This window comes from Zootoca vivipara, chromosome 1, assembly GCF_965207765.1.
Source record: "Zootoca vivipara chromosome 1, rZooViv2.hap1.1, whole genome shotgun sequence".
Lineage (NCBI taxonomy): Eukaryota > Metazoa > Chordata > Lepidosauria > Squamata > Lacertidae > Zootoca > Zootoca vivipara.
In genome coordinates, this window is record NC_142582.1 from 78205531 (window position 1) to 78232476 (window position 26946).

At 40.7% G+C, this 26946-nt stretch overlaps 1 protein-coding gene across 7 annotated transcripts in view; it reads right to left on the reverse strand.

The window, feature by feature from the left end:
* The window catches only part of SHANK2 (SH3 and multiple ankyrin repeat domains 2), a 339643-nt gene that overhangs the window by 261660 nt on the left and 51037 nt on the right, over positions 1–26946 (reverse strand). For all 7 annotated transcript variants that reach the window (XM_088668511.1, XM_088668485.1, XM_088668502.1 and 4 more), the window contains 7 exons: positions 19935–20138; positions 15439–15510; positions 14592–14700; positions 14050–14201; positions 12914–13081; positions 6482–6598; positions 194–271 (listed from right to left, as the gene is read on the reverse strand). In XM_088668511.1, coding sequence (XP_088524637.1) covers positions 194–271; positions 6482–6598; positions 12914–13081; positions 14050–14201; positions 14592–14700; positions 15439–15510; positions 19935–20138 — 900 coding nt within the window. The remainder of the gene's footprint in view (positions 1–193; positions 272–6481; positions 6599–12913; positions 13082–14049; positions 14202–14591; positions 14701–15438; positions 15511–19934; positions 20139–26946) is intronic.

The window sequence follows — 26946 nt, forward strand, 5'->3', positions numbered from 1 at the left end:
ACATAAACCATCATAAATTCCCTGAAGATGAGTGAGATACAAATATGACAAACAAGTACTGTATGTGCAGTACGTTGCATTCATATTTTTCTGTATGTTAGATTCATATTTTTCTTCTCCCAGGTAGAAAATGTGTCAACAACTGTCATTGGTACTAATATGCAAGTTGTCCTGCACCCCACCTTTTCTTTACCTGAAATGGAGACTGACTATTATAGTTCTTCAACTCCTTGTTTGCTCCCCGTAACAACAAAACTCTTGCACAGCTGTCCTGTAAATAAAGCACAGAATTTGTTACAACCTTGTAATCAAGTTACACTGCTGGTATTCAATACACAAATAGAGCCAAACTAGTCTGATGCTAAATGTGCACTATTCTTTTAAGTGCTTAACAGTCACCAGTAGGAGGCAATTTTCATCAAGATAAACCTTTCCACCTATGCCTTGGTTCAGACAAAAACTGTTCCCATCCTAAAGTTGCTACTAGTCCCGGAAGGGCTTATAGCAGTTTTGGGGAGTGATTTTTATCAGGAATACAGGAGAAGAGATGCTGTTTAAATCACCATACCTGTACATCACATTCCTGATAGAAAATCCCCACCACCACTGGTAATGACCAGTAACAGTTATTTTAAAGGAAAACAGAAAATCCCAACTTCAGGTGTCACATCCAGCTAGACCCTAGGTTTGGAACTATGTAAAGTAAGCCCACAACTTGCACACATTTAACTTGTGCACATTCAGCTTTACGCACATGGGGGGGGGGAATAGATTAAAAAGGGGGGCGGAAAAGGGACAGGGTTCTGGGGAAAATGCATTTCTCCCACACCTCTTTGACACAGAGAGAATATAACATCTAGACAAGGGTGTGCTATATTTATTTGAAGATAGTATCCCCCTAACATTGTGATCAAACCATGGAAAGTTTTTCATGTGCAGTATAAACGAAGGGAAGTGTAATGAACATGGTACATCCTGGATCTGATTCGGAAATAAGCCCCATTGAGTTCATTCCAAGGCAAGTATGTATACAACTGCAACCTTAAGAACTAATACCAATTTCGAAACATGTACCTCAGCTTCTTTTTTAAAAAGCATACTGTACTGGAAGAGTGTACTCCAAATGCAAATCATTTACAAAATTAAGAGATACTTTAGACATACCAAAGGAAGGAAAGATATCTACTTAGATGGGTTTTTAAAAAGAATTGAAGCAATAATTAATGAAGAAGCAGATGCTCTAACAGATGTTATATGAGTTATAACAGGCCTCATTACATGTGAATTTCTAAGGCAGTACAGCATTAGAATCACTATAATGTTGAAGTTTTATTAAAAATAACCTAAAGCTTTGTTTGTCGTAGGTTTTTGAGTATCAAACCTACGACAAATCCAATAAAGAGAGTCTAATGTGACACAAGTATTTGTTGTTTAGATACCACACCAAACTACCACAGATTTATGGCTATAAAAAGGCAGCCATTTCATTAATTAACTCACACTGTCCACTCCAATTATACAAAACAAATTTCCAAACTGGTTTCCTGCCAAGCCTTTGGGCCAGGTGACCAGGAAGAACAAACCAACAACTTCATAGCCCTTATATTCAGGCCCTATAGCTGTTCTTCTGTCTGAACAATCTATAGCCAAATGAAGTCATTTTACTTCCTCCTCCTTTCACCCTGCTTACCTCTACCTTGTCTGCTTGTCTTGTGTGTTTACTGGCTCTCCACTTTGTCCTACTTCTCTCTGTATTACCAAATACTGCCTCACCGCTTTGCCCACAAACCACCACTCTGCTTTTGGTGTTTCAACCAATCATAGAATCACCAACTGCTTGCCACACCCATCAGTACCACACCAGGCTGCACTAGGGAGGGTTAAGGCTGTTACTACTGTCTATAGGTACAGCTCCCCTTAACCAGGAAGCCTCTTGACCTTTGAATGGGTTTAGAGGGACTGCAGCCAGAGAGACAGACCAGGAATGCTGCTGGTCTATTGATCACCCTGTTGCCTGGCAGCATCCCTGGTCAGGCTGGCCAAGATAGTCTCTGAGATATTGTTGGAGGACCCTAACATGATAATCCTGGGTGACATCAATATCCATGCGGAGGCTGCTGTTGGGCTAGCTCGAGACTTCGTGGCCTCCATGACAACCATGGGTCTCTCTCTGGTCATCGGTCCAACGCACTAGGCAGGGCACACTCTTGATGTAGTGATATGAGGGATGGACCAAAGATAGGGGGAGTGCAATCCATTCCCTTTGTCACAGCCAGACCATTATCTGGTTAAGTCTGGACAGACAATGGCAGTAGAGAAAGCTGGTGATCCTGTTCTCTCATCTCGCTATGGAATGGCAAGATTAAACAGGTGGTTGACACAATTGCTCCTGAGCATCCTCTCCAAAATTTCGGAGTATCTGAGGCGTTCTGAACTATGAAACAGGCCAGATGAAGACGCGAGTGCAGGTGACACAAGTCTCACTCTGAAGCCGACCAAATGCTTTGGAACTCCCTGCCTATTGAGATCAAGCAGGCACCTTCACTGAACTCTTTTCTGCTCCGGCTAAAAACATTCGTGTTTAGACAAGTCTATCCAGATGCAATCTTAATCTGTTTTTCTTTTTTCTTTATCTTTTGTATGTTTTAAAGTAGGGTTATAATTTTTTTCTTGATGTTACTGTTGTTTTATCTTTTGTAAACTGCTTTGAGACTTTTTACAATCAAGCAGTACATAAATTTTATGAAATCATACATACATACATACATACATACATACATACATAATCAATCCCTCCTATGGTAGTTTAGCCTCATCATGGCCTAGAGATGCTATAAGCACTCCACACTACATGAAAACAATCTCCACTGAAACTAAGAGGTCTCCCATTCAAACAGATGTATGGAGAGCCTAGGTTTCAGAGTTGGTGAAATGTGGTCCTTACAGTCTATATCTTCCTATGGAAGGTGGACATGATCCACTACAATACACCTGCACACTGCTGAAAAGCATTTTTTAAAAAAAGCCCATTTGGAGACCTCCCAAAAGTCAATACATGCATAGTTGTATGCATGTTACTAATCTGAACAAAACTTCATGGTCTGTGTATGGTCCATGGCATGGTCTGAAGCAGGGGTCCCCAGACTACGGCCCCGGGGCCACATACGGCCCCGAGGCTCTTTTATGGGGACCCCCGCCGCTGCTGCCCGCTCTTACTGGCGCGGTGCGGCTACCGAATTCCGACCTGGAAAAGTGACAGAAATAGCTTGTGTGCACACGCAAGCGTCATTTCCAGTGTACTTCCGGGTCGGAGGAGGCTTCTACATATGTGCACAAGCTATTTCCGCCGCTTTCCAGGTCGGGAGTGTGCCAGAAATAGCGTTTGCACATGCGCATGGGCACACGCAATTGCCGTGGTGGGCATCCGGCCCAAAGCCGGGTAAGTTTGGGGACCCCTGGTTGTGAAGGCACAGGAGGCTATCACCTTGCTGAAGTTACAGAGGTACGCATCTGGGAATCACATGTACATTGCCTTGGATTTTGTGACAGGAGAAATGTGGGATAGAGATGTAAGAAAATAAAGTAAATATGTGCAGCACTCACTGCTAAGTCAGCATGCACAGCTGCTACCACCATAAAACCTGTCTCCCACTAATTACTATAAAATGCATTATTGACATTTGTAAAGGGCACCAAATTAAAAATGGCGGCTTTATGTTTCCACTCCAGATTGAGGAAGAGGGAATTTTCATTAGGATAACAATATGGGGGGAGGCTTAAATCCCCTTCCCCCAGAGACACAGTCCCAATCAGATTAAACCACATCCACTCCCACTGCTGCCACTATTCAGCTTCATAAAAACAGCAGAATGTCCAATCACATATTTTCCTGTGTCATGCCTAATTTGGCCCTAAAAGCAAACACGAAATGTAGCAACATTAAAACTTAAAAGGTTCATCAAAACAAAAGTACATCCCTTTGCTTTCACAGACAAAGAAAAATCCACAGCCACAGAGCACTGACCCACTTTCAAGACTGCAGTTGGAGTTCTGTCGTAAGTCCCTCTTACTTGCAGAGTTTTATGTTTAGAGATGCCAAGATAGCAAAACTACTCCGTAAACCAGCAGTTTTCTTGTTGTCATTGTTCTTAGTGAGGGAGAGGAGATGTGTCTGGGGGGGGGGAGATGCTGAGGAGAGCGGGGGGGGCAATCACAGTGGTTCAAAATAAGGGGAGGTATGGTGGGGCAGGCCAGTTGAAGGGGCACAGGCAATTGATGACTGTGCCATGTGCCAGCCCCTCCTCCAGCCTGGGGAACTGCAGTTGTCCTATCAGCCAGACATTGGGGTCTGTAGCAGCTGTTGCTGAATGCCAGGTCGGCTCTGAATAAGACCTCCCTCATCCATGATCTGATTATGGATGAGGAAACCCATCTGGTCTGTATCACTGAGACCTGGGTGGCTGAGCAGGGTGGAGTTGGTCTCGCCCAGCTATGTCCACCCTGTGATCGTCACCTGAGGCCCTTTTTCATATGCCTCCTCTGCCAGGGAAGGGGGTTGTTTGATCAAGGAACATATTCATATTAATAAGAGTTCAGGTTTTTCAGATAACTATTGCCCTCGATAGTTGAAAACAAAGGATTGTGCATCCCAGCTTAGAGAGGAAAAGGCACCTAAACTTCAGGGGATGTTAAAATAAAACATTAAGGGCCAAAATGCACATTTTGTCAGACATGTATTCACATCTATGTGGTATTGTTTTAAAATCAACGAGTCCCCCACACAGATAAAAACTGTAGTGTGGGTAGTGGGTTTGGGGGGGGGGGGTATATGTAACCCTTTCCTTGTGCCACAGAACCAACAAAAAACCCCACACCCTACCTCAAGGCCCAGGACGGAAGCTGCTACTGACACCAGAGGAGTAGTATGAAACTGCTTCTTTTAATTTGTGAAATTCATTAATTGTATTCCATTTCTGTTATCTATTTAAGCCTCTTGTTCATCCTACATAATACAGTGCTTGGCATCTGTATATTAATTAAAAGTGGAAGAATTGGCTAGGCTGTGTTGTCAACTGCCCCCATTCATCTTCAAACAACTGACAGGCAAAAATAGCTACATTTCTGATGCATTACTCAAGGATGCCATTCACAGAGCAGCATGAAAGACTTGCTTCCTAGGGGCGCTAGCAAAGAAGCCCGCCAGAACTTCTGAAATGTTATCTTCAAACATATGCTTTCTGGCGTCAAATAAAGTACATATTTATGTTTAGAAGTCATAGAATAATACGGCACATTAAAACTCTCTTCCAAATATTAAGAGTTTGAAAATATATCCTACACAGGCATAATTGTAAGATTTTCTAACTATGTAAATGAGATAATATTACACCACCCAAACCAAATAACTTAATAGAATTAAACACACCACTGACCACCTAAGAGTTTGTGAGTCATTAATGGTTTGGGAAATATAAGCATAGTTATAACTGACTTTCACCTCCCTTTTCAAAATATATGAAATATTGTTGCAGGAGCCATGTGAGTTAGCCATCAAAATATGTATATGTATATAATGTATACAGCATATAATTATATACTGTATCATTGTTAATTATATGTACTGTATAATATAATGATGTTGAAGTATGTCCACAAGCACAAGAATTTTCACTTGCTCAATGGAACTTCCCCTTCCTCTCCTCTCCCTACATCTCCTCCCCAAATCTGCTCCAGATGGTTGGGGGGAAACCCAGAACAAATTTAGGGTGCATGTGGGCAGAACAGAAGGATGGGGTGTTCCATTTCACAGTGAAAATTACTTATCCTAACCAAAGTAGCTACTTCGCTGGATACTTCTAAACATCCCAGCAGTGTAGCTTTCAGGTAGCTGAGTGATTGAGAGCAGTGCCACAAAACTCCTGGGGAGTGTTTTTTTGCTCTGCCCCACCTAAGCATCTCGAAAATCCTGATGCCCCCCCCCAACCATGACATATAATTCTTATTATTCAAAATGGGAACTCCTATTTACATGGAGGAAGCCTAAAAGGCCATTAACTTAGGCTAACTCATTCTCAAATCCCCCCCCCCTTAAAAATCAAATTGCCCCCCTCTGGGGCTTGTGCCATACATTGGGAACCACGGTTGTAGAGATTCTTTTCTCTTTATTGAATGAATTTGGACAGAACTTTGGTTTCAGGACAATCCGTATTGCACTTGAACATGATTTTGGCATTGCATACATTATTTAAAGAAATGGACATTTGGTGGAATATAAAAGTTTTATTTTTACATTTTGTTTTGGGGAAGTTCTATATAATTGCCTACAGAGTTGTGTGAGCTGCATCAGGGAACAAAGCCAGGGTGACCAAGTTAAGCCTAGTTTAGTCACAGCTGCAGCTAAAATATATCTAGGAATGATTTATGTTACCTGCTTCATTTCAGTAAGTTATGTAAGAACAACAACGAAACTATAACAACTAACCTGGTTGTAAAGTGCACAGATATGTAACGCTGTGTTTCCAGAGGCATTTTGTGCTCCCATATCAGCTCCATAAAACAGAAAATGTTCTAAATGCTGGACGTGCCCATATCGACAAGCCTATGAACATAAAAGGTTCATATTTTAATTATGAGATCTACATTTTTAACGTAATTCATTTCACTTATACACTTCTTGGAAACAAAATTAAAAAATTCCTTCCAGCAGCACCTTATTTTGTTTCGACTACGCCGGACCAACACGGCTACCTACCTGTAACTTCTTGGGAAAGTATTCTGATGTTTTGAGAACATATGACTCGATACAGTGAAGTGTACAGCATTACCAAATGTGTTGTGAGCTGAGACTCCAAAAATGCAGTGGTCATCCGCTGCCATTTCAACAAGTCCACATTTTCAGAAGTTGTGTACGGCTTGGTGGTGAAGTATCTACTTCACTAGAGTTTCAACAGCAATACCATACACAGTTTTAACATACAATTGCTTTTTAAAAAATTCTAGAATAATGATCTTAACCAGGGAAGCTTGTGATAGCATGGTCCTTTTCAAGTAACAACAAGTTGTAATTGAGCAGTTTTACTCTAATTTTCCAAAAGTGGTCAAGCCAGAAGACAGGGGAAATGTACATTAAAATCCTACAATATTACTAGGTTACACTGAAATAAAATGTTAGCTTGATCCAAAGTATAGAACTTTAAAATAGTATAAAAATATAAAAGGCTCTAGATCAGGGGTCAGCAAACCTTTTCAGCAGGGGGCTAGTCCACTGTCCTCAGACCTTGGGGTGGGGGGCGGACTATATTTTTTTGGGGGGGGGGGATGAACGAATTTCTATGCCCCACAAATAACTCAGAAATGCATTTTAAATAAAAGCACACATTCTACTCATGTAAAAACACGCTGATTCCTAGACCGAACGCGGACTGGATTCAGAAGGCAATTGGGCCGCATCCTTCCCCCAGGCCTTAGTTTGCCTACCCATGCTCTAGATCTGTCAAGTCACTGAAAGAAGAGGGAACGGCATAAAGTTTATAGGGAGAACACACACTATCTCCACACACACCCCAATGCCTCTGTCCCCGCGCTTTCCACACCAACACTGAGTGAGAAGCTCTAAAAGAGGCTGAACCTGGAACCTTCCCCACAATCAAGAACCCTGATAATGTAGCCTAACATGCTTAGCAGGCTCCATCAGACCCTCCTGGTCAACGTGGAAGGATTGGAGAGTGCCTTGTTTCCTGGTGGCAAGACACTAGCAGGAGCAGGAAAGGAGCAGAGCCTGTTTACATTTAACCATTGTTTGTTTCAAACTATGATTTAATGTGACACATGAACTGAGCAATTAATGAGAACCTGCTTAGCAATAAAGCATCCAGAAGAACTTTGGGAGAGAGAAAATAAACATCTATGTGATAGTGTATCCTCAAATGCCTCACTATCCAAAGGTTCTGAGCTATTCCTGAAACTTATGCTGTTCTCGTCCTCACTAAGAAATGATCTGGAAACAGGGGCTTGCCTCTTCAGCTAAAACGTCACACTCTTGAATTTGTTTTGCGCCTATTGTCCTTTGGGGGACTCCTTCCTACATAATAATTTTTAAGGTGGGTTCTATTTTCTACCAAGTACTTGTAAGTTATTTGGCAAGTTTGGGGATCTAAACATAGTGGCCTTTATTTGTTTTTCAAGAGATAATTAAATACGTTCCCCCCCCCCTCAAAATCAGTTTTTACTGAGACTATCTTTCTCAGTAGGATTTCTACCTGCCTTGCTACAGGACTGTTCAGAAGCTCTTTAGAGGTTAGATAGGCCACTGGGAGCACCCTTAGAATTTTTCTAGATGATAATATTTTTTATTGTTGCTTGCCTTCTGACTGGAACTTCTTTTCCTCCAAAGGGGGGTATAAGGGGTTTTTCAAGGGGAGTGAGAGTTTGTTATTACAATTGGTGGCCTGAAAAGGCCATATCACTCACTCTAAACTGTAACGACAACAATCTGGCATCTTTGTGCCTTTTTGACTCCGTGACTTTTATCATACAGTAGCCTTTTTTCCCAAGTTTTCTGCATAGCCAAAGAATCCAAAAAAATTTACCTTTTCCCCAAACTGAACATACAATTTGTGGAATTTTATAAATTAATAATCAAAGGTAGTGTTCCCACTCTGTTATTCCTACCATTATAATAAAAAAGCACTGTATATACCTACAAAATTATTATTAAAGTTAGTATTCTAGTAAACTGAAGCTGAAAACTCCTGGGAATGCCAAGTAAAATGCCAAGGCCACTAGATGGCACCAATGATCATATTTACAAATCGTAGTTTTTAAGGGATGTTGAGAAATAGCTAAAATTATTATAAATGACTTGCCTTACAAATACCACAAACCAAATACAAACTACAAAGACGTGCATGTTAGAGAATCATTCCCCGTGTTTGCATTCATGGGATTGTTGTCTATCACAGGATGATATATGTTTACATTCCACAGAGTTGGAAGTGATGGAAACAGAATGTTACCATGTTTCCTGAAGTGGGACTGTTGTTCTTTGTTCTTTGATGGAGGTCTGCTGAAGATGCAGTGCCATCCACCTAAATTTTGCATTTCTGGAAAGTATTATTTTTTTTAAAAAAAGGATCAAACACAATTTTTAAAAAGTCATCACTTAAAATAAATAAAAGCATATCCTAAATTTCTCCTATGGTACCCTCAACCCTTAGGTTAAAATACTACTCCAAATTAAATTAGCATGAATTAAAATTGTCTACAGACACCTCTAGTGGGACCAATTGTGTTATATCCATCTTTATATAAAATGAGACAGAAAAGCTTCCTGTCTCTATGTAGAACTGCAAGTACAGGTATGAATAAACAATGCTTGTAAAAAAATTTCTAGAAGGCAAGTGGTGACTGAAGGCTCCTTCACTGTGCCAAGATGTTTCACACCTACCACAACCAATAAGACCAAATCGGATTGCATTACAGTCTTCTGAATGATGACTTTCCTCCCTATTGAGCCTGTACTCTTCAATTAGCCCACATTCTTAATGTAAGCCAACCTGATTTGTCTCCGATTACAACTACAAAAGACTGCTTTTGATTTCTTATGATAGTTCCCAGTGCAAACAAAGGAGGAGGGCCTTTTGAAAAGGAAATTATGAATTAATGTATCAGGTTCAGCAAGTGTAAGAATTCACAATGAAGCTATGTGCAGGTATAAAGACAGAGAAAACTAACTAACTCAAGGCTTGCCGCTACTGTAAATGCCAGTGATGGGCTGCGTTTGGAAGCCGGAAGACCAGCAGTGACCTACACAGCTGCACAGACTGCGACCCTTCCTCATAGGGGAGTTCCCCCACCTGTCTTAGGGACTCCATTCTGGATTTGAGTAGGGTTTACTCCTTAGCCTTTTCTTCTCCCAAAGATATCCCATGTAGCAGGTTAAGGATCAGAGTTTTCCTTCTCCTAGATGGGCTACCTTCCCCGGTTAACTAGCCCTTCATTTCCCTCTACAGCTTGTGCAGAAATCTCCTTCTTGACTGTTGAACCCAATCTTGGTCTTGTCTGCTCAATCTGCTGGAGCCTGTCTTCACCTGCAGGGGAAGTTCCTAACTCACCAAGGGTTTCAGACCCATCAGCTGGTTCAGCTTGCCAATCAAAGCCTTTTTCCCAGGGTGTGGCTGCTGTCACATGCTGACAACTTCTAGGAGCCACAGGTGAGAGCTAAACGCAGGGTGGGGACCAAAGGCAGACAAACTACCCTCGAAGAAACACGACATGTCTCCCAACAGAGGTAATACCCCTCCATCAATTTTACCCCACTTCTTACCAAAAAAAAAACCATGCACACCTTCGCAAAGCCACACAACACAGAAGAGAGATGAGTGAGGCATAAAAGCTGTTTTTGCTCCAGTATGCCACACCCCTTCCACATAAAGCCAAAGGGCCAAATTACATGTTAGCTTAAGCACGCAACCTCGCATGTCCAATACATAATTAAAAAGGGGACTATATGGTCCTGTTTCCCCAACCCCAACTTGATCAACTATTAAAATTGGCCTCAAAGGCCACATGGAGTAAAATATGGAGTGGTGATTGGAGATAGGACTCTTTATGTTTTGGCACCTCACCTCAGGAGCTCCCTTCATGTAAGTTTGCCTGCTGCTGTTGTTATCCACAGCAGTTCAGTTTTAGATGAAAACTTTTTTGTTGCTGAGTTCTTTTAGCTGGAGAAGGCGAACTGTTGCTTTTATGATGGTTTTATTTTAAATTGCCTGCTATGATTTCTAAAGAGCGGCTAGCAGATTATTCAAACAAATAAACAATATGGTTCTAAGATGGCGAATACATTTTGAGTCCAACAAGCAAAGTGACCCACATTTCCCCATTCCACCCAACAGCATTGTAAAATTATGTAAATCTGCTGCTCTGGCTGACTATACTGTACTAGGTGGCTCCTACTGCAGAACCATCTTCATTTGAACAGGGAAATGGGAATGTGAAACTGTCATGAATCCCTTCTCTGGAATTTGGTAACACTAATACCAGTAACTACATGTTTGGCACTCCTTTAGACTTACGACTCTTACAGACTACTAGCATTTCTAGCACTGAAAGCAGTGAAGACACACAGAGTTATGGATGCTATGGAGATGAACAAATTGTAGCACTGCCTAATTAATATTGCATTATTCATTCCACTGGGTAGCTCAAGAGGGCACCAGAAGCACTGCTATGAAGTATGGTCCAGAAAGCTTCACCATTCTAAAGATAGAGCAGATGCTAAATACTGTACTGAACCCAGTTCTACTGCAATTGTTTCAGAGCTTCATTTACAAAGTGAGGGAGGCCATGATTATTACAGCTTTCTTGTATTATTTGACTGCACGTAAAGGATAAATTTAGAGACTGGTTTAAAAACAAAGGATTCAATTGGTCAAATTTCCACTGCAACACATACAATGACCACAGCACCTGGCATGTCAGGAAATGCGTTTTTTCTCATGTCATTCCTTATCAACAATCTGCATCATTTTGCCCACATAAATAAGGTTCAGACACCTTTTTTCATTCTAGTAGCAGAATTAATTATCATGAAAAGTAGACCAAAAATCTGAAAGAAGGAAAAGCATTTTAAACTATTTTAAATTATTTTATGTGAATATTTTAAATTATTTTATGTGAACCGCCCTGAGACCTTCAGGTATAGGACGGTATAGAAAACAAACAAACAAACAAGAGTTGTACCATGTATTTTCTTCATTTCAATATTTGATTTGAAAGGATCACATTTGATGAAGTCAAAGAAATTACTCTATAAACTTCACTTCATCAAACTGAATTCTTTTGTACTTTTAGCTACCGTACTGTTATTTCTTATTGGCACATTCTCCCTCCTTCTTCTTTACTGTAACTGTCCCAATTTTTGAGCATCCATTATATCATTACCTGAACAAAATCACATGGCTTATCACAGCCAAGAAGATTAAATGACAGTCGGGGAAAAGGGGCTGAAGACATCAAGAAGAAAAGAAAGTGAAATATCACACAAAAGGGCAGCACTGAAAGAACATAAATGTATTCACACTGAGTGCCAAAAATCACCCAAAACTGGCAACCTTTTTTCAACAGCCACAGCAATTACTACAAATGTTGTAAGTAGGCTCAGCTCTGCCCTAATTGAAATGGCTTACCAAAATAGAGTAATGTCTGTACAAAGCTAAAGGAGTGACCATGTGCTAGGTGTAGTTGTTGGAGATCTGAATACTGAATACTGCCAGGGGCGGAAGAAGAGTTTGGATTTGATATCCCGCTTTATCACTACCCGAAGGAGTCCCAAAGTGGCTAACTTTCTCCTTTCCTTTCCTCCCCCACAACAAACACTCTGTGAGGTGAGTGGGGCTGAGAGACTTCAAAGAAGTGTGACTAGCCCAAGGTCACCCAGCAGCTGCATGTGGAGGAGCAGAGACGCGAACCCAGTTCCCCAGATTACAAGTCTACCGCTCTTAACCACTACACCACACTGGCGGAGGAAGGGGGTGCAGTGGAGGCAGGCTACCCTGGGTGTCACCACTGAAGGGGGTGACAAAATGCCAGGTGGCACTCACCGCAGGGCCTGCAGCACACCCGAGCCACGGACCTCTCCTGGGAGTGACACGGTGGTTTGGGTGCCTGCAGGCTCCGCGCTGCCCCAAACAATCCGCCCGCCGCCTCCCCCTCAGCTGTAGGTGGCTGAGTGGGAGGAGGCAGGCAGACTCCTCAGAAGCCCCACCAAGCATCCCGCCCAGGCTCTCCCTGCCCTGGAGGCAGCTGGCCCCACCCCTGGGCGCACAGCACGCGGGCCGCCCCAGGCGTCAGATTGGCTTGCTGCACTGTGCACCTGGGCTTATCTTAATGCACCCAAATTAATCTTTCCTACCTGGTGAATCTCCTGCCATCCATTTTCATCTTTGCAACCCACAGTAGCGTGTTCATGAAGCAAGAGCTCGCAACAATATGGATCTCCTCCAACCACAGCAGTGTGATACAACGGTGTCAGTCCACAGCTGTCTTTATAATTAGGAGATGCTCCAAGTTCTAAGAGGGTCTGTAAGTAATGATAGGTCTTGAAGAATTAGGCTAATAACTAAACAAAGATGATCTGCATATCCTATGGTTCTTATTTCTGCATAAGGCTATGTACAAACCATACATATACTGTACAAAAAAACCCTGAACATCATGCAGGGGGAGGACAGGGAAGGTCGGTCGGTCAGCCAAGCAGACATGCTTGTGCTGACAGAATGTTTCTTTTAGTACAACAGTGAATTCCTCACAAAGGTTTAATGAAGTTTGGGATTTTGTAATATGGCAAAGCATAACATCATATATATGACCAAGAATGGCAGGTGACTATAGAAACAGCATTGTCAAGAAAATCGTTACCTCCAACAGCACATTCAAGTAGGTTTTGAATTTTTCTAGAAGAAATGTTGTACTTATGTCAATCTATATTTAATATATTTACTTTGGGATTAGAGTTTTGTTTATTATTGCAAAATGTTGTTAAATAAAACAAAACACTAAATAAATAAGCAAATATCCAAAAATGTATAACCCAGCAACTTTCTGACCTATTAGATCCTTCATCAGGAAATTTCAAAATGCAGACTCTTATTATTCTGTTCCGCTGCTTGAACATGGCAAAAAACCCAACAAATTAAGAAATTCATACACATTAAGTTTAAAGGGCAAAGACATTAACAAAAGATAGTAACCCACTGAAATGGATATTCTCTTCCAAAGTCAGATAAATGGCTGCTGCTCTATTCCCATTTTGCACAAACAGGTATTACCTATCAGGCAACAAGGTAAAGTTTCACCACCCTTTTTATTTCCAACAAAATGAATTCTTTGTTGAAAGCCAATCTTGGAAGTCTGAAGCCTACAAAAGAAACCTTTGAGTGAATGTAGATTAAAAGATCCATTAAGGATGCTGATAATTAACTCAAGCATTTTCCTTCATACACTCTTCTATAAAAAAAAAATGTATAATGGACATAACATATGAATTACCTTCAGGGTAAGTTGGTTCTTGGCTCTAGCTGCTTTGTGTAATGCTGTCATGCCATCTTTAGCTCTGAAATCTAAATGAGCTCCTCCATTTTTCAGGGCTTTGATAACTTCAACAGTATTGCTAAGTTGAGCTGCCAAAGTCAGTGGGGTTTCTAGAGTGAGAAAGAATGAAAAGAAATAAATAATTACGCAACTCCTCTTAAGTCATATAAAGAAAATAAATTCAACTCACTTCATTTACACTAGACATTTCTTCTTCGCAATTTACTAAAGATGTGTGTATTTCCTAGGGTTGCCAGACTCAATAGAGGACAGGACTTCTGTGCCTTTAATTGCCCTGCTCTCTTTTGAGTCTGGAAACCTTAAAGGGAAAACCAGGAGACCCTTTGCTTGGAAATTAAACAAAGGGTCTGCTAGTTTCTCTTTAAGGTTTCCAGACTCAAAAGAGAGCAGGGCAATTAAAGGCACAAAAGTCCTGTCCTCTATTGAGTCTGGCAACCCTAGTATTTTCTGCTAACACGTGAGAATTATTTACTTCATACCTCCACTTTCCAAGTCATGATAGTTAGGATCAAGTCCCCGATCAAGCATCTTTGTTAGTTTTTCAACAGATAGGTGGTGAACGTGGTCCATACATTTTCGAAAATTAGCCTGAAAGATAGCATGATGTGAAATATTTTACTACTGTAAAATATACAGTTTAGTTATAAGCAACAATCATCATCTAGTGGTACCCAAAATCAAGTGTTAACCTTACTGCCCATTTACTTTTGGTTTATTATTTTACTATTTTTTAGATTTTATATCTCGCCCTTCCTCCAAAAGGAGATTAGGATGATATGTGTTAAACACCTATGCATGGGAATCTATTTCATTTATACATCTTTGTGTGCACACATATTAGTAAATGGTGGCAAGTGCACTGCAGGCTTAAAATAATGCCTACCCAAAGTGATAGTGTTAATGAGGCCCATGTAGAGCTTGTCTGAGGCCTGGGGCGGGAGTCTTGTTCTTGGCTTGACAGTATAAGTCCAGCAGGTTCCCGGCAAGGCCCCCGGACTGGCCTAGCCCTCCAGAGCCCAGGCCAAGTATACCTGGCTGCCCCTCACCCACCTGCACGAGCCTGGTGTTAATGCTCTATCATAGCCTTCGACAATCCTTCAATATATTAATGATATTAGCCTCTCAATGTTTTACAAGATCAACTAAATAAATGGGGGGGAATGTGCACAGTATCAGATCTTATTAACAGCCTGGTTGCTATCTGCATTGTAATTTCCTTAGTTTATCATCAGGAGATTTTAACAAAAGTCGATAAAATACACCTTAAACGACATTTTCTGCTAGTCTTTATTCTTACCACATTAGAGGCTCTTCACTTAGACATACCTTTGTGTGGAGCTTGGCTAGCTGCTTTTCATCAAGATTAAATTGTCTGTACACCCTTTTCTTATACCGAAACTGAAATGGCAACATTATTTGAATGTTACTTTTCATTTTAGAAATATTCTAGAAAAAGAATAGTTATGGTGACTATTATTTTAAAAAGCAACCAGGTAAATGTTAACATGCTTTGAAGGGTCAGTTTCCATAACATTCAAGATACTGGGACAACCAACAGAATACTTATGAGTTAATTTAGACAGCACACAAAATCATAGTTCGTGTTAGTTGTTCTTGACAATCAAAACCATTGTCTGAATTTCCACACTTACACATTAACCATGGTTTAGAACTGCTTGTCTCCTTTCATTTTTTCAGATCCTTTCTCTATGTGCATCTGTCTGTAGAAGCACTTCAGATATCACAAGTCATAGTCTACACAAACCATAGTTTGGAAACTTACTTCAACCATGGTTTCCTATTCTGTTCTGCTGGCTGATCCACAAAGTATTATTTGTCCATCTATTAATCACGCCATATCTTAGCATGAACTGAACTTATAAATGTCAAATATCATGGATACATGTGCATCCATTAAAAACAGCAAGCCTTTAAAATGCCCAACTATAGTTGATTGCGCCCTATATACTGTATTTTTCCGTGTATAAGACTATATCCTCTCCCCCCCCCCCCGGATTTTTTAAAGTTTAAAATTGGGGGTCATCTTATACACAGAATGTTGCAATTTTTTATTTCTTAATTTTGGGCTCAAAAAATAGGGGTCATCTTATACATGGGGGAGTCTTATACACAGAAAAATACGTTATTTTTTTAGTTTCTTAAAAAGTATATGTTTAGGCTTTCATACGCTATGGGACTTTTCATGAGGAATTCTTATGCATGAAGAAGAACACTATGAAGTTGCAAATTTTGGGTATATTCCTTAAGCAGAAATTTAGGGCAGTACTGCAATAGCACAGCAAAAATTGGTATCAGATGAGTTCAGTTTCTTTCCCCGTTGTCTTTAGACCAGGGTTGAGCAGATAAGTCTGTTTCAGGTCTGTGTCACTTTTGTGTGCATTCATTACAGTCATACCTCGGTTTAAGTACGCCTCGGTTTCAGTATTTTCAGTTTAAGTACTCCACGGACCTATCTGGAACGGATTAATCCACTTTCCATTACTTTCAATGGGAAAGTTCACTTCAGGTTAAGTACGCTTCAGGTTAAGTACGGACTTCTGGAACCAATTACACTCATACCTCAGGTTAAGTACGCTTCAGGTTGAGTACTCCGCAGACCCGTCTGGAACAGATTAATCCACTTTCCATTACTTTCAATGGGAAAGTTCGCTTCAGGTTAAGTACGCTTCAGTTTAAGTACTCCATGGACTGTCTGGAACGGATTAATCCACCTTCCATTACTTTCAATGGGAAAGTTTGCTTCAGGTTAAGTACGCTTCAGGTTAAGTACAAACTTCCGGAACCAATTGTGTTTGTAAACCGAGGTACCACTCTATTTGTTCTGTCCCATTTCTGCATTAAAATGTGCTTTTAAAAAATGGTTCAGCACAAAATGCACATCTAAATACATATTTTAACCTTCCTCACGAGATTCAAATTCCTAATATATTTTCTCCTAAAATATACATTAAATAAAACCCTTTTGGTGCATGTATGTTTTAACTGAAAACTACATAGCAAGATTCAGTGTGAAATCTGAAGGATAACAGTCTTCAAATCCGTACATTAGTCCAGGAGATAATGCTCTAAGTCAGCGTTTCTCAACCACTGTTCCGCGGCACACTAGTGTGCCGCGAGACGCTGGCTGGTGTGCCGTGACGTGCGGCGACGTGCGGCGACGTGCGCCGGAAAGGCAGCCGGCCGGGTCATGACGCGGGGCGAGCGCAGCTCTCAACAGCCACCACCATGGGAGGGTGGTTTTAGACAAACTTAAAGAAGCTGGCTGGATGAGCTCAACCTGAAACTTGCTGAGCAAAGGATTGTTCTGGCAGAGAAATCAGCGGCTTGTGAAGCCTTATTACAGGAGATTGCAACCAACGCAGCAATTGGCAAGTGTTTCTTACAGTCATAATTATATAGTCAATATAGGGCGGCACAGAGTTAAATTTTTTAACTTTTTTAATGGTGGTGTGCCTCGTGATTTTTTTCATGGAACAAGTGTGCCTTGGCCCAAAAAAGGTTGAGAAACACTGCTCTAAGTCAGTCTGGATCATAATTCACAACGAATGAATTCCACAAGATCCATACTCTAGACACAAAGAAATGGGTGCTGCTGCAAATAGATGGCTGCATTCTAGCCCAACAGTAAGAAATGAATTTCAGAATAAACTGAAATTCCTGTCCATAGGAGGATATATTGAACTCCTTCATAAGAACATGGAATTGTAAGATTTTGTCATCTTGTATTCAAAGATTAGAAAAGAAATGCTTTTTAAAATACACCTGCTCTACTCCCAAGAGGAGTGGCATGTCAACTCGCATAATTATATCTCAAATTTGAATGCAGTGGAGTTCTATATTCTTGTACCATTCTTCTTTTAAAAATAACCTCACTCCCCCCCCAACAGATTTCTTCATTTAAACTATACAGCAGTTGCTGTTCATGCTCTCAACATGTTACAATTTCCCCAAAACGTGTAATTATACATTGGAACCAAAGTCAAAAATAGATTTCTGTTTACTAAATGAAATTCAAAAACTACTATGCACAGATGAAGAAAAGGAAGATCATTAGACATGTTGATGAGCAAAATTGCCATCCTTAATCATTTACTTCAATTCTGGAGGGAGAGAAATGACCATTAGTGTTGCCAATGTTTCCTTTTAAAAATAGTCTTGCTGCCCCATTCTCTTTCTTCTTCCCATCTCTTCCCCCTTAGGAAAGAAGACTTAGTCCAGGCATTCCTTCCTCATCCCCTAGCAAATCAACTCTGTGACAGTTGTGTCTAGAAGCAACAGTACCAAAAGGTAACTGAGCAATTCTTGTTTGTGTTTTTCAAGTGAGACCCTCCTGACCCACAATTGGCTGCAGCCTCTGCCGGTTGAAAGCTAACCAGAGCTATAAATTTAGGGCAACCTGGTGGAGAAGCTGTTCTATAAGTAAGAGAAACCCAGCTGATGAAGCATCTTGGTCCCACTGACAAAGCAAACACAAGGTAACAAATGAAGTTGACAGCTGTGTGAGAAGGGCAGCATGGACTATGTTTCCCACCTTCTGACCTAAGAAATCCCATGCACCAAAGTAATTCTATTCAATATTGACAGGTATGCAAGTAGAAAGTAATGTACAAATATCCTGTCTGCTTGACACTGAGCTCTTGGAACTCAGGGGACTAGTTCACTTCTGTTGGTCAAGTTGGCTGACCTGGAGAAGCTCAGAGTTGTTGGTGGATGAAGCCTTCAGGGAGGCAATAGTAGCATCCCACTCCCAGGGTGTCAGGGAGTGCAATGTTACCATATTTTCCGGCATATAAGATGACTTTTTAACCCAGGAAAATCTTCTCAAAAGTGGGGAGTCGTCTTATACCCCGGGTGTCGTCTTATATGCCGGGACTCGCCGAGCGGTGCCAGAAATCACATCTACGCAGCCGCAGAAGCGATTTTCTGGCGCTGCGGACATTTTGGAAATGGGCAGTGCGGTGCCGGAAATCGCTTTGCGCATGTCCAGACGCGATTTTCAGCTTCCGGACATGCACAGAAGCAATTTCAGGCACTGCGGACATTTTGGTGAAGGGCAAGCTGGTGAAGAGCAAGCTGCAGGCATCCGGGATGCCCGGGGTAGGAAGAGGGGTAGTCTTATACGGCGAGTATATCCCAAACTCTACATTTTAAATGGGAAAGTTGGGGGTCATCTTATACGCCCAGTCGTCTTATATGCCGGAAAATACGGCACTCTGAGGAAGAAGGGAATCATCTCTTAGAAGGGACCTACTCCTTGAGAGACTAACAGATACCCTCTCACAGTGAGAAATTTTCTCTGAGAGCAGGAGGCTCCTTGTAGTGTGTAATATCATCATTAGTAGCATAGATAAACTGGGTTGGTGACAAGCAGGCACACTGAGTGATTATTTGCCTGCCTGGTGCTGAGGTTGAAGATGTCACACAGTGTTTAGAACAGATCGCCTGCTAGGTAGGGCTCAAGAGGAGTCAATGGTCACAGTATATGCTAACGACATGGGGAAATGTGGTTGTCCTGGAAGCAAATTTTAGAGCACTTTGTCAAGGATTACCAAAGAGCAAGAGACATTCTTGACAAGACCTGTGTAACTGCCAATCATATTAGCTCCATTGTTTCAATTGTAACTTTTCTCAGATCCTCTCTCTCCCCACTCAAAACAGCTTCAGAGTACCAGGATGTGAGTCTTCTGTATATATGTTATACAAGTACCTTAGGGTGAAGGGCAGTCAATAAATTAACATCAACAACAACCTTAATACTGTTGGTACTCAAACCTTAAATAAATGATTGTTCATTAAAATACCTCTAAGGTTGGAACACCCTTGTTTACAGGTTGTGGATATTCCATAAGAAGTCTTTCTTCATCCAAAAATTTCCCATCTCTCCCATTGTTCGCAGGCTGAAACAAGCCATAATTGAGAACATCTTTCAAACTTTGATTCAATGTGCAAAGAATTCGCTGTTTTGCTACCCATACAGAAGCTTCAGGATTAAATCTAATACACTTCTGAAAAACACAAAAAGTAGAAAAGGCAATTAGTACACCCAAAACATAAATCAATTCACATAAATTATCAGGGCTGCTACATAAGGTGAGTACCTCTTTAATTATTTAATATAAATGCTGATGCTTTATATAAAGCAAACAATCTTGTCCATCCCACAAGAGATAAATAATGACATATTTCATAATATTTTTCTCCTTTACCTAGTCATAGCATATGTAAACTTTCTGACTCACATTAGATGCTATTAAAGGCAATACAGTCAAACCTCAGTTTATGTCTACCTCTGTTTGCGACCGCTTCAGCGAGCAACCGCTGCGGACCCGGAAGTGTTTACACCCGGGTTCCGTGGCGCCAGATGCGCAGACGTGATCTGCGCAGCTCGCACACGCACAGAAGCGTGCCTTCGGCGAGCGACCGCTTCAGCGAGCAACCACCTCCGCAGAACAGATTGCAGTTGCAAACCGAGGTACCACTGTATATGAACATTTTCAGTATACTGTACAAGCATTTCCATATGTAAACTAGACAAACCTTGTGATATGGTGACTACAATGATGCAGTTCGTATGTAATATCAGGATACCATGATTGAGTGGTAGCCAAGGAAAAGGGAAGTCTGTACGTATTGTCCAAATCTGGCAAGCAGCAAGTATGCAGATGCACCAGCTCATGACTAAAAGTTGCACCACCAGCTATAGTTGAGCATGCATCTGCATACAGCCCTCCTTGTTCTGCTGCTGCCATTTAACTGTGGACTGCAAACAAGGCCTGTGTGCCCACAGAGACTGCAACTGATTTGAACTGACATTGCAGTATACGCTCAAGACATTATGAGCTGCATTGGATATATTATGTTTACAGATGGTCATTTGGAATACTATAAGTGCTTACAAATTTCTGTTTAAGGGATAGTAGGCTGTGCTTTAGGTTCTGCTAATTACTTTTCAAACCAAAATTGAAGAAATACTGCTAATGATATAGCAGGAAAATATACAGCTGAGCAGATGCTGCAATAATACGTATCCCACATTAATGCATTTATCAATGAGATGATTGCTCATGAATACTGATGTAAAGCTGTCTCCAAAATGCTTCTCTGCATTGATTTGTTTCAGAGTGCCTTTCGGTAGCAGAATTATAAGGAATGTCCTTTGACATTGGTATAAATACTCTGCTTCAAGTTTTTACATCATAGATGGATAGTGAGAGACGTGAAGTTTAAAGCATAGAATGGGAAGTAACTTGAAATAAAATAAATTGAAATTAAAATATTTTATTTTTAATTTTCATTATTTATAATAAGTATTCTTGGGTGTTGTATTTATAATTGTTTCTGGGTCCTGTATCCAGTGTTAGTCCTACTCAGAGCAGACCCATTGAAGTTAAGGGACATGACTAACTTAGGTTCAGTAATTCCAATGGGTCTACTCTGAGTATAATTTAGTTAGATACAACCCATTCATTTTAATAGTTAATTGTTCATTAAAACAAGTTAATCAATACTAAACAAATTAGTAGCAGTAGGCCATTAAGGAAACTGCTGCTGAAATTACACACACACACACACACACACACACACACACACACACACACAGTGTGTATATATATATCACAATTAATAGGGTTTTTTTATACTTGTCACATGTTAAGTGAATGTAACTATCAATTTTACACCCCAAATCTGGCAATGTAAGCAGTCCAAGTACTCTTTTATTTGGGACTATGATATTTCCAGCACTGCCTGAACTGTTATCCTCTTTCTCTGCACATCCAGTAGAATTCTGGTAAATCAGATGCCCAGAGGAGGAGTTCCAAGTGAGAGAAGTTAGCCAGCTGGTGGTAGCTTTCTAAATCAATCAGTCAATCAATAATCAGCAAACTGGTAGCTCTGCTGCTGCTGCTGACCTACTGCTGCACCACACACCAAAACCAGAAACCTTAAATACTCCTGGGAAAGGATGTGATTTGATGACATTCTCTTGCTTCCATTTCCGAGGACATTCCATGGAAAAAGTAAATGGTTTTGATTTAAATAGGATAAGTATATGGCTGGATCCACAGAACTGTGACAGAAGTAGAAAGACTAGGCAGTTTTGCCTGAGGATGAGCAAGATTTACACAAGCTATACATATAACTTAGTTGTGCATTAAACTTGTACTGTATATCATGTTCCACTTCCGCACATGGTAGAGGATTTGATCTTTATCTTACCTGCGGGAACTACCAGCAAAAAGAAAATAATAAGTGGAAGAAGAACTTTGGATTCCAGCCTAGACTTTCTACCTTCCTTAAATATGATTTTCACTTTGGCATACATACTGAACAGCCCTTATTAACCTCCAGGCAGGCGGTCCATTTAATGTAGTGATATATGAATATGTTCGCTGGCAGACATAACTCCTCCATGGAATAGCTGTGTCTAAACTACAGAAAAAAGTGTTTGTCATGGCCATTGAACTACTATCAGTGTCTGCAGGCAAAAGAGAGAGTAAAACAATGTCAATTACTATTCGAGGAAGAAATTCCACTGCCAGTGGATAGGACAGCAGAATTGTGGGTAGGTGTTTTGAGTATGTTGCACAGTACAGTAATATTAACAAGAAAAATAAAAATTGTGTTATATGAATCGTCTTGCTTGAAGAACAACTGTGGCATGGAAACTGTGTGGCTACTATCCAGTGTGATGGCTGCTCAGATATAATCATTGTAATTTAGAGAACAGTGCATGTTGAATTATAACATGCTGCTTAGAAAACATGCAGTCTTTTAAAAGGTTAAGTACAACTTATCAGGCTTTCCTCAAGTAGCAAGAGACTGAAAAATAAAAAAAATGCATCTACATCAACTGTTGTAAAATCTGGCATGGACTTAAATTGAAGATTTGTAGAATGACTAGCTGAACTATTGGGGTGGCATTCAACTAAGTTTTACTCAGAGTAGACTCTGAACATGCCTAAATTAAGCCCCTTAATTTCAATGGGCCTACTCTGTTAAAGCTGGATTAAATATCAAACTTGTTACTAAAATATAAGGCCACAAATCATGAATATACAAAGTGGTCAAAGGAGGGTCTAGAAGCAAGTAAGCCTGTAGCACCCCAGGGACCAGTGGCCATCAGCTTCATTTCAGGATGTGCTATTCTCAACTATAACTGCTCCATAGCTTCTGCAATAATGGGGACCAGACCCTCCCCCACCCAGCTTGGGTTGCAGCCTGACAGCTGGTCTCCAGACTGGAACAGGCTGCGCACAGAAGCTGCGAAGTATCTGTATCTCTCAATGGTAGATGATAGTGTTGGTGAAGGGTCCCTACTTTGCAGTAGCAGAGTAGGATCTTGACCTGCATGGAATGTGCAATGCCAGCCTGAAGCGCTGGAAGCCTTGCCCTTTCAACTCCCAGTGTATTTGAAAAGCACTGATAAACTAGGAGCCCTGTGGATGGTATTCCTTTTGTCCCACCAGGACTACTACCCAAAGGAGGTAACTGCTTACAGTTGAAAATTTTACATCAAAGCCCATTATCCTGTGGGCTTGGTAAATTTACACTACAACGTGTTATGCTCAAGGCAGGGTAATCCAGTGTCCCTAATGGATATAATGCCTTCAGAGCATCTGCCTTTAAAAAGCATATATTTATTTAAAGATGTACACCTTGCATCTCAAGGCAAAAACCTTTCCTCTGTCTTGGCAACTTGTCACCAGGAGCAACTGGGGGGTAGGGGCAGTGCAGGGCCACACTGCAATCCTGCCAACAGCAGGGTCACTGGGCGGGGGGGGGGGGCTTTGCAGGCACACTGGCAGCTGCAAGGGTTTGGCTTCAGCACTGCACCCATTCAACCTCTACCTTGCCACTGCTGTGTCCCTGCATCAGTGGTGGATTTGAGTACTACAGCATCTTGTGCAAGGCCAAAATTTGGCACCCCACCCCACTCAGTCCTCGTGCTGTCATCCCAAAGGCAGGGCTGGGAAAGCACTAACTAGGCTTTGGGAAGGAAGACTCTAGGAACTGCCAGAGCCTTTGTGCCTCCTGCCCAAAGCCAGGCTAGGTTTTGAGACAGCACCCCATCAGCTCAGCTCTCAGTGTGTACACACCACTTACACAGCCCTAAATCCACCCCAGTCTGCACCATCCCTGTCGGGAAGATAATGGCACAGCTGCTCCTCAGCAAGGGAGGTCACCAGATATTACCTCTACATGATCTAACAAGTCAGAGCCATTTGATTCCCATTAAATGGAATAACCAGTGAAACAGGGGGATTTGATTTAAATATTTTTTTTTCAGCATTTTTAAGATGCTGGTGTCATCTTAATATTTACAACTAGAGAAAGGTTTCATTTTTGGAATAAAAAATTTTCAGAGCAGTTTTTACAGTTATATCAAAAATAACTAATTTGGTTATACTATTAGAAATGCATAGACAGATAATTATGAAATTATGTGAGGTTTAATAGGTTAACTGTTTATATTTGGACAACTTTTCTGCTGTGTTTTTTATTGGAAGGAGAAAAATAATCATTTCCTTTATAACAATGTAAACAATTTATTTAACTAAAACAATAACATTGTATCATATGTATCTATGTTTGTTAACTGATGCGGTTATTAAAAAAAAAACTTAAACTGAGTTTTAGCACACATGAAAAACAAATCCTTATTTCCTGATGAATAGCCTTTGGACTATAATGTAACTTAAAGAGAAAACTATCTTTAGAAAGATTTTTTTCTCCAAAAGCATTTTATTTAAAAAAATCCAATTTAAATCAAAAAATTTAAAAAAAAACACCATTGCTTTTTATCCACCCTGCAGTGAAATGGCTGTGGACTGATTCTCTTCTTTTCACTCTCATGTCCAGCCACATCACCAATGTATGGGAAAGAAAACAGACACAACATGCCAGGTGGTACTTCTCTACAGATAGCAGCAAATGAGCAACACATTCCCTGTCTCAGGCCGGAACCTGGAACACCCCTATGCCTCTGGGGCAAACACTGAACTCTCAGCATCAAAATAGATGTGGAAAAAAGCAACCACAATTGTTTATTCATGTGTTTGCCTCATTCATATATAAAGCATAGGGAGATCCATTTTTTTTTACATTAAAAGGGGTGCAGAAATGAAGACACTGCTTTCCCAGCTACCTGTCCACAGTCCATTACTTCAAATGTGGGAAAAGCGGGAAAATGTACTAGTAGTAGGAGGCAAGGCAGGAGGAGGATTTAGCTCCCTACACCTATGTGCCTCTCTTAATGTAAAAAAAAACAAAACCCACCCAGATCTGTCATATCTAATTTGACTCTCAGATTCTGCAGCACTGAATGCCACCTAAGAGATAAAACGCTGCTTTTAGCTAGAAGAGAGCACTCATTCTGTCTACATCAACATAATTTACAGTATATTTTGCCTGACTAACCGTTTTAGTCAAAAAAGGGAAGAATAATGTAACAATGTGGTGGAACAGCAGATGATATTATAATGTGTCAAATCTACCAGATAGTTGTAAAATGCAAATGTAGGCAATCGGAAAACTCTTTCCAGAGAATTAATGGTGATCTAGTACAGGTCACAGTTCCAGGTAAAGGCAATAATTAACTCCTGGCAAATACTCAAGGCTAAAACTGGTAATGTGAACATAAGAGATTAAAATGATGTCGATATTTTGTAGTCCCGCTACCCTGTGCACTTTGGCATCTCACTGGTTTCAGTGGGAGAGTTATACACATGCCCAAATCTCCCTCTCTGAAATCAATAAAACTAAAAAGAATACTTAACTTTGCTAGAATTGTGCCCTCCATTTCTCCCCAGGTTTACTGTGAATTTAGTTTCAAGTCCCCAACCATGCCTGTATTGAATAAAACCAAATGTCACTACAGTGGAGCCTCGGATTACGTTGCCTCTGGCTTACATCACCCTCAGCTTGCGACCGGTGCAAACCTGGAAGTACCGGAACAGGTTACTTCCGGGTTCGCGCACATGCAGAAGCGCTAAATTGCGCGTGCATGCAGACATGACACTTTGGGTTGCATCGTTTTCAGGTTGCGGTGGGGCCTCCGGAACAGATTCCTGCCGCAACTTGAGGTTCCACTGTATTGTCCTAATTGTTTCCCTGACTTATTTCTGATATACATAATTATTTTATTTACTTTTTAAAATACCATAATCAATTAAAGTAATGATTCTTGCAGCACTAAATCTGTGACTAAAATAGAAAATTAGTGGGGACATACACATATTTCCTGTCAGCTCAAAGTACCCTTCCATCTCACCAGATGGTTCTTGCACTACCCATCACTTAGGAGTAAGAAAACCACATTCCTCATTTCATTTTTGTTAATTTTTATTGAATTCCAGTCCCTAAGGAGTACTTCTGAGAAATAGAGATTAAGGAATCAGAACATTGAACCCTTTCATTTAGGATTTTAAAATAGTTCAAAATCTACATCTCAGTCCCTTTGAAAACATCCTGGAAAAACATGTAAAGGAACAGAGGGAATATGCATAGAAACATCCACAAAAGGTGGGCATTTCACCCCCTGTATTCTAGGTATCCTCTTCTTGCCAGATATGAATGAGCAAATGAAAGAATGCATGCTGTAAGGGTTTTCACCAAAGTAACATGCACAAGCTACATTACGCATTGCATCTTAGTTAAAGTAGAAAGCAAAACTGCTCTAAAATTATTTCCATACCCTGTAACTTCCGTTTATGCTTCTATGATTCTACATGACAGAACTACTACCTACATGCTTTAATCATTAAACATCCTGACCAGACTCTGACATAGTTTAATTGACTACTTCAGCTCAAA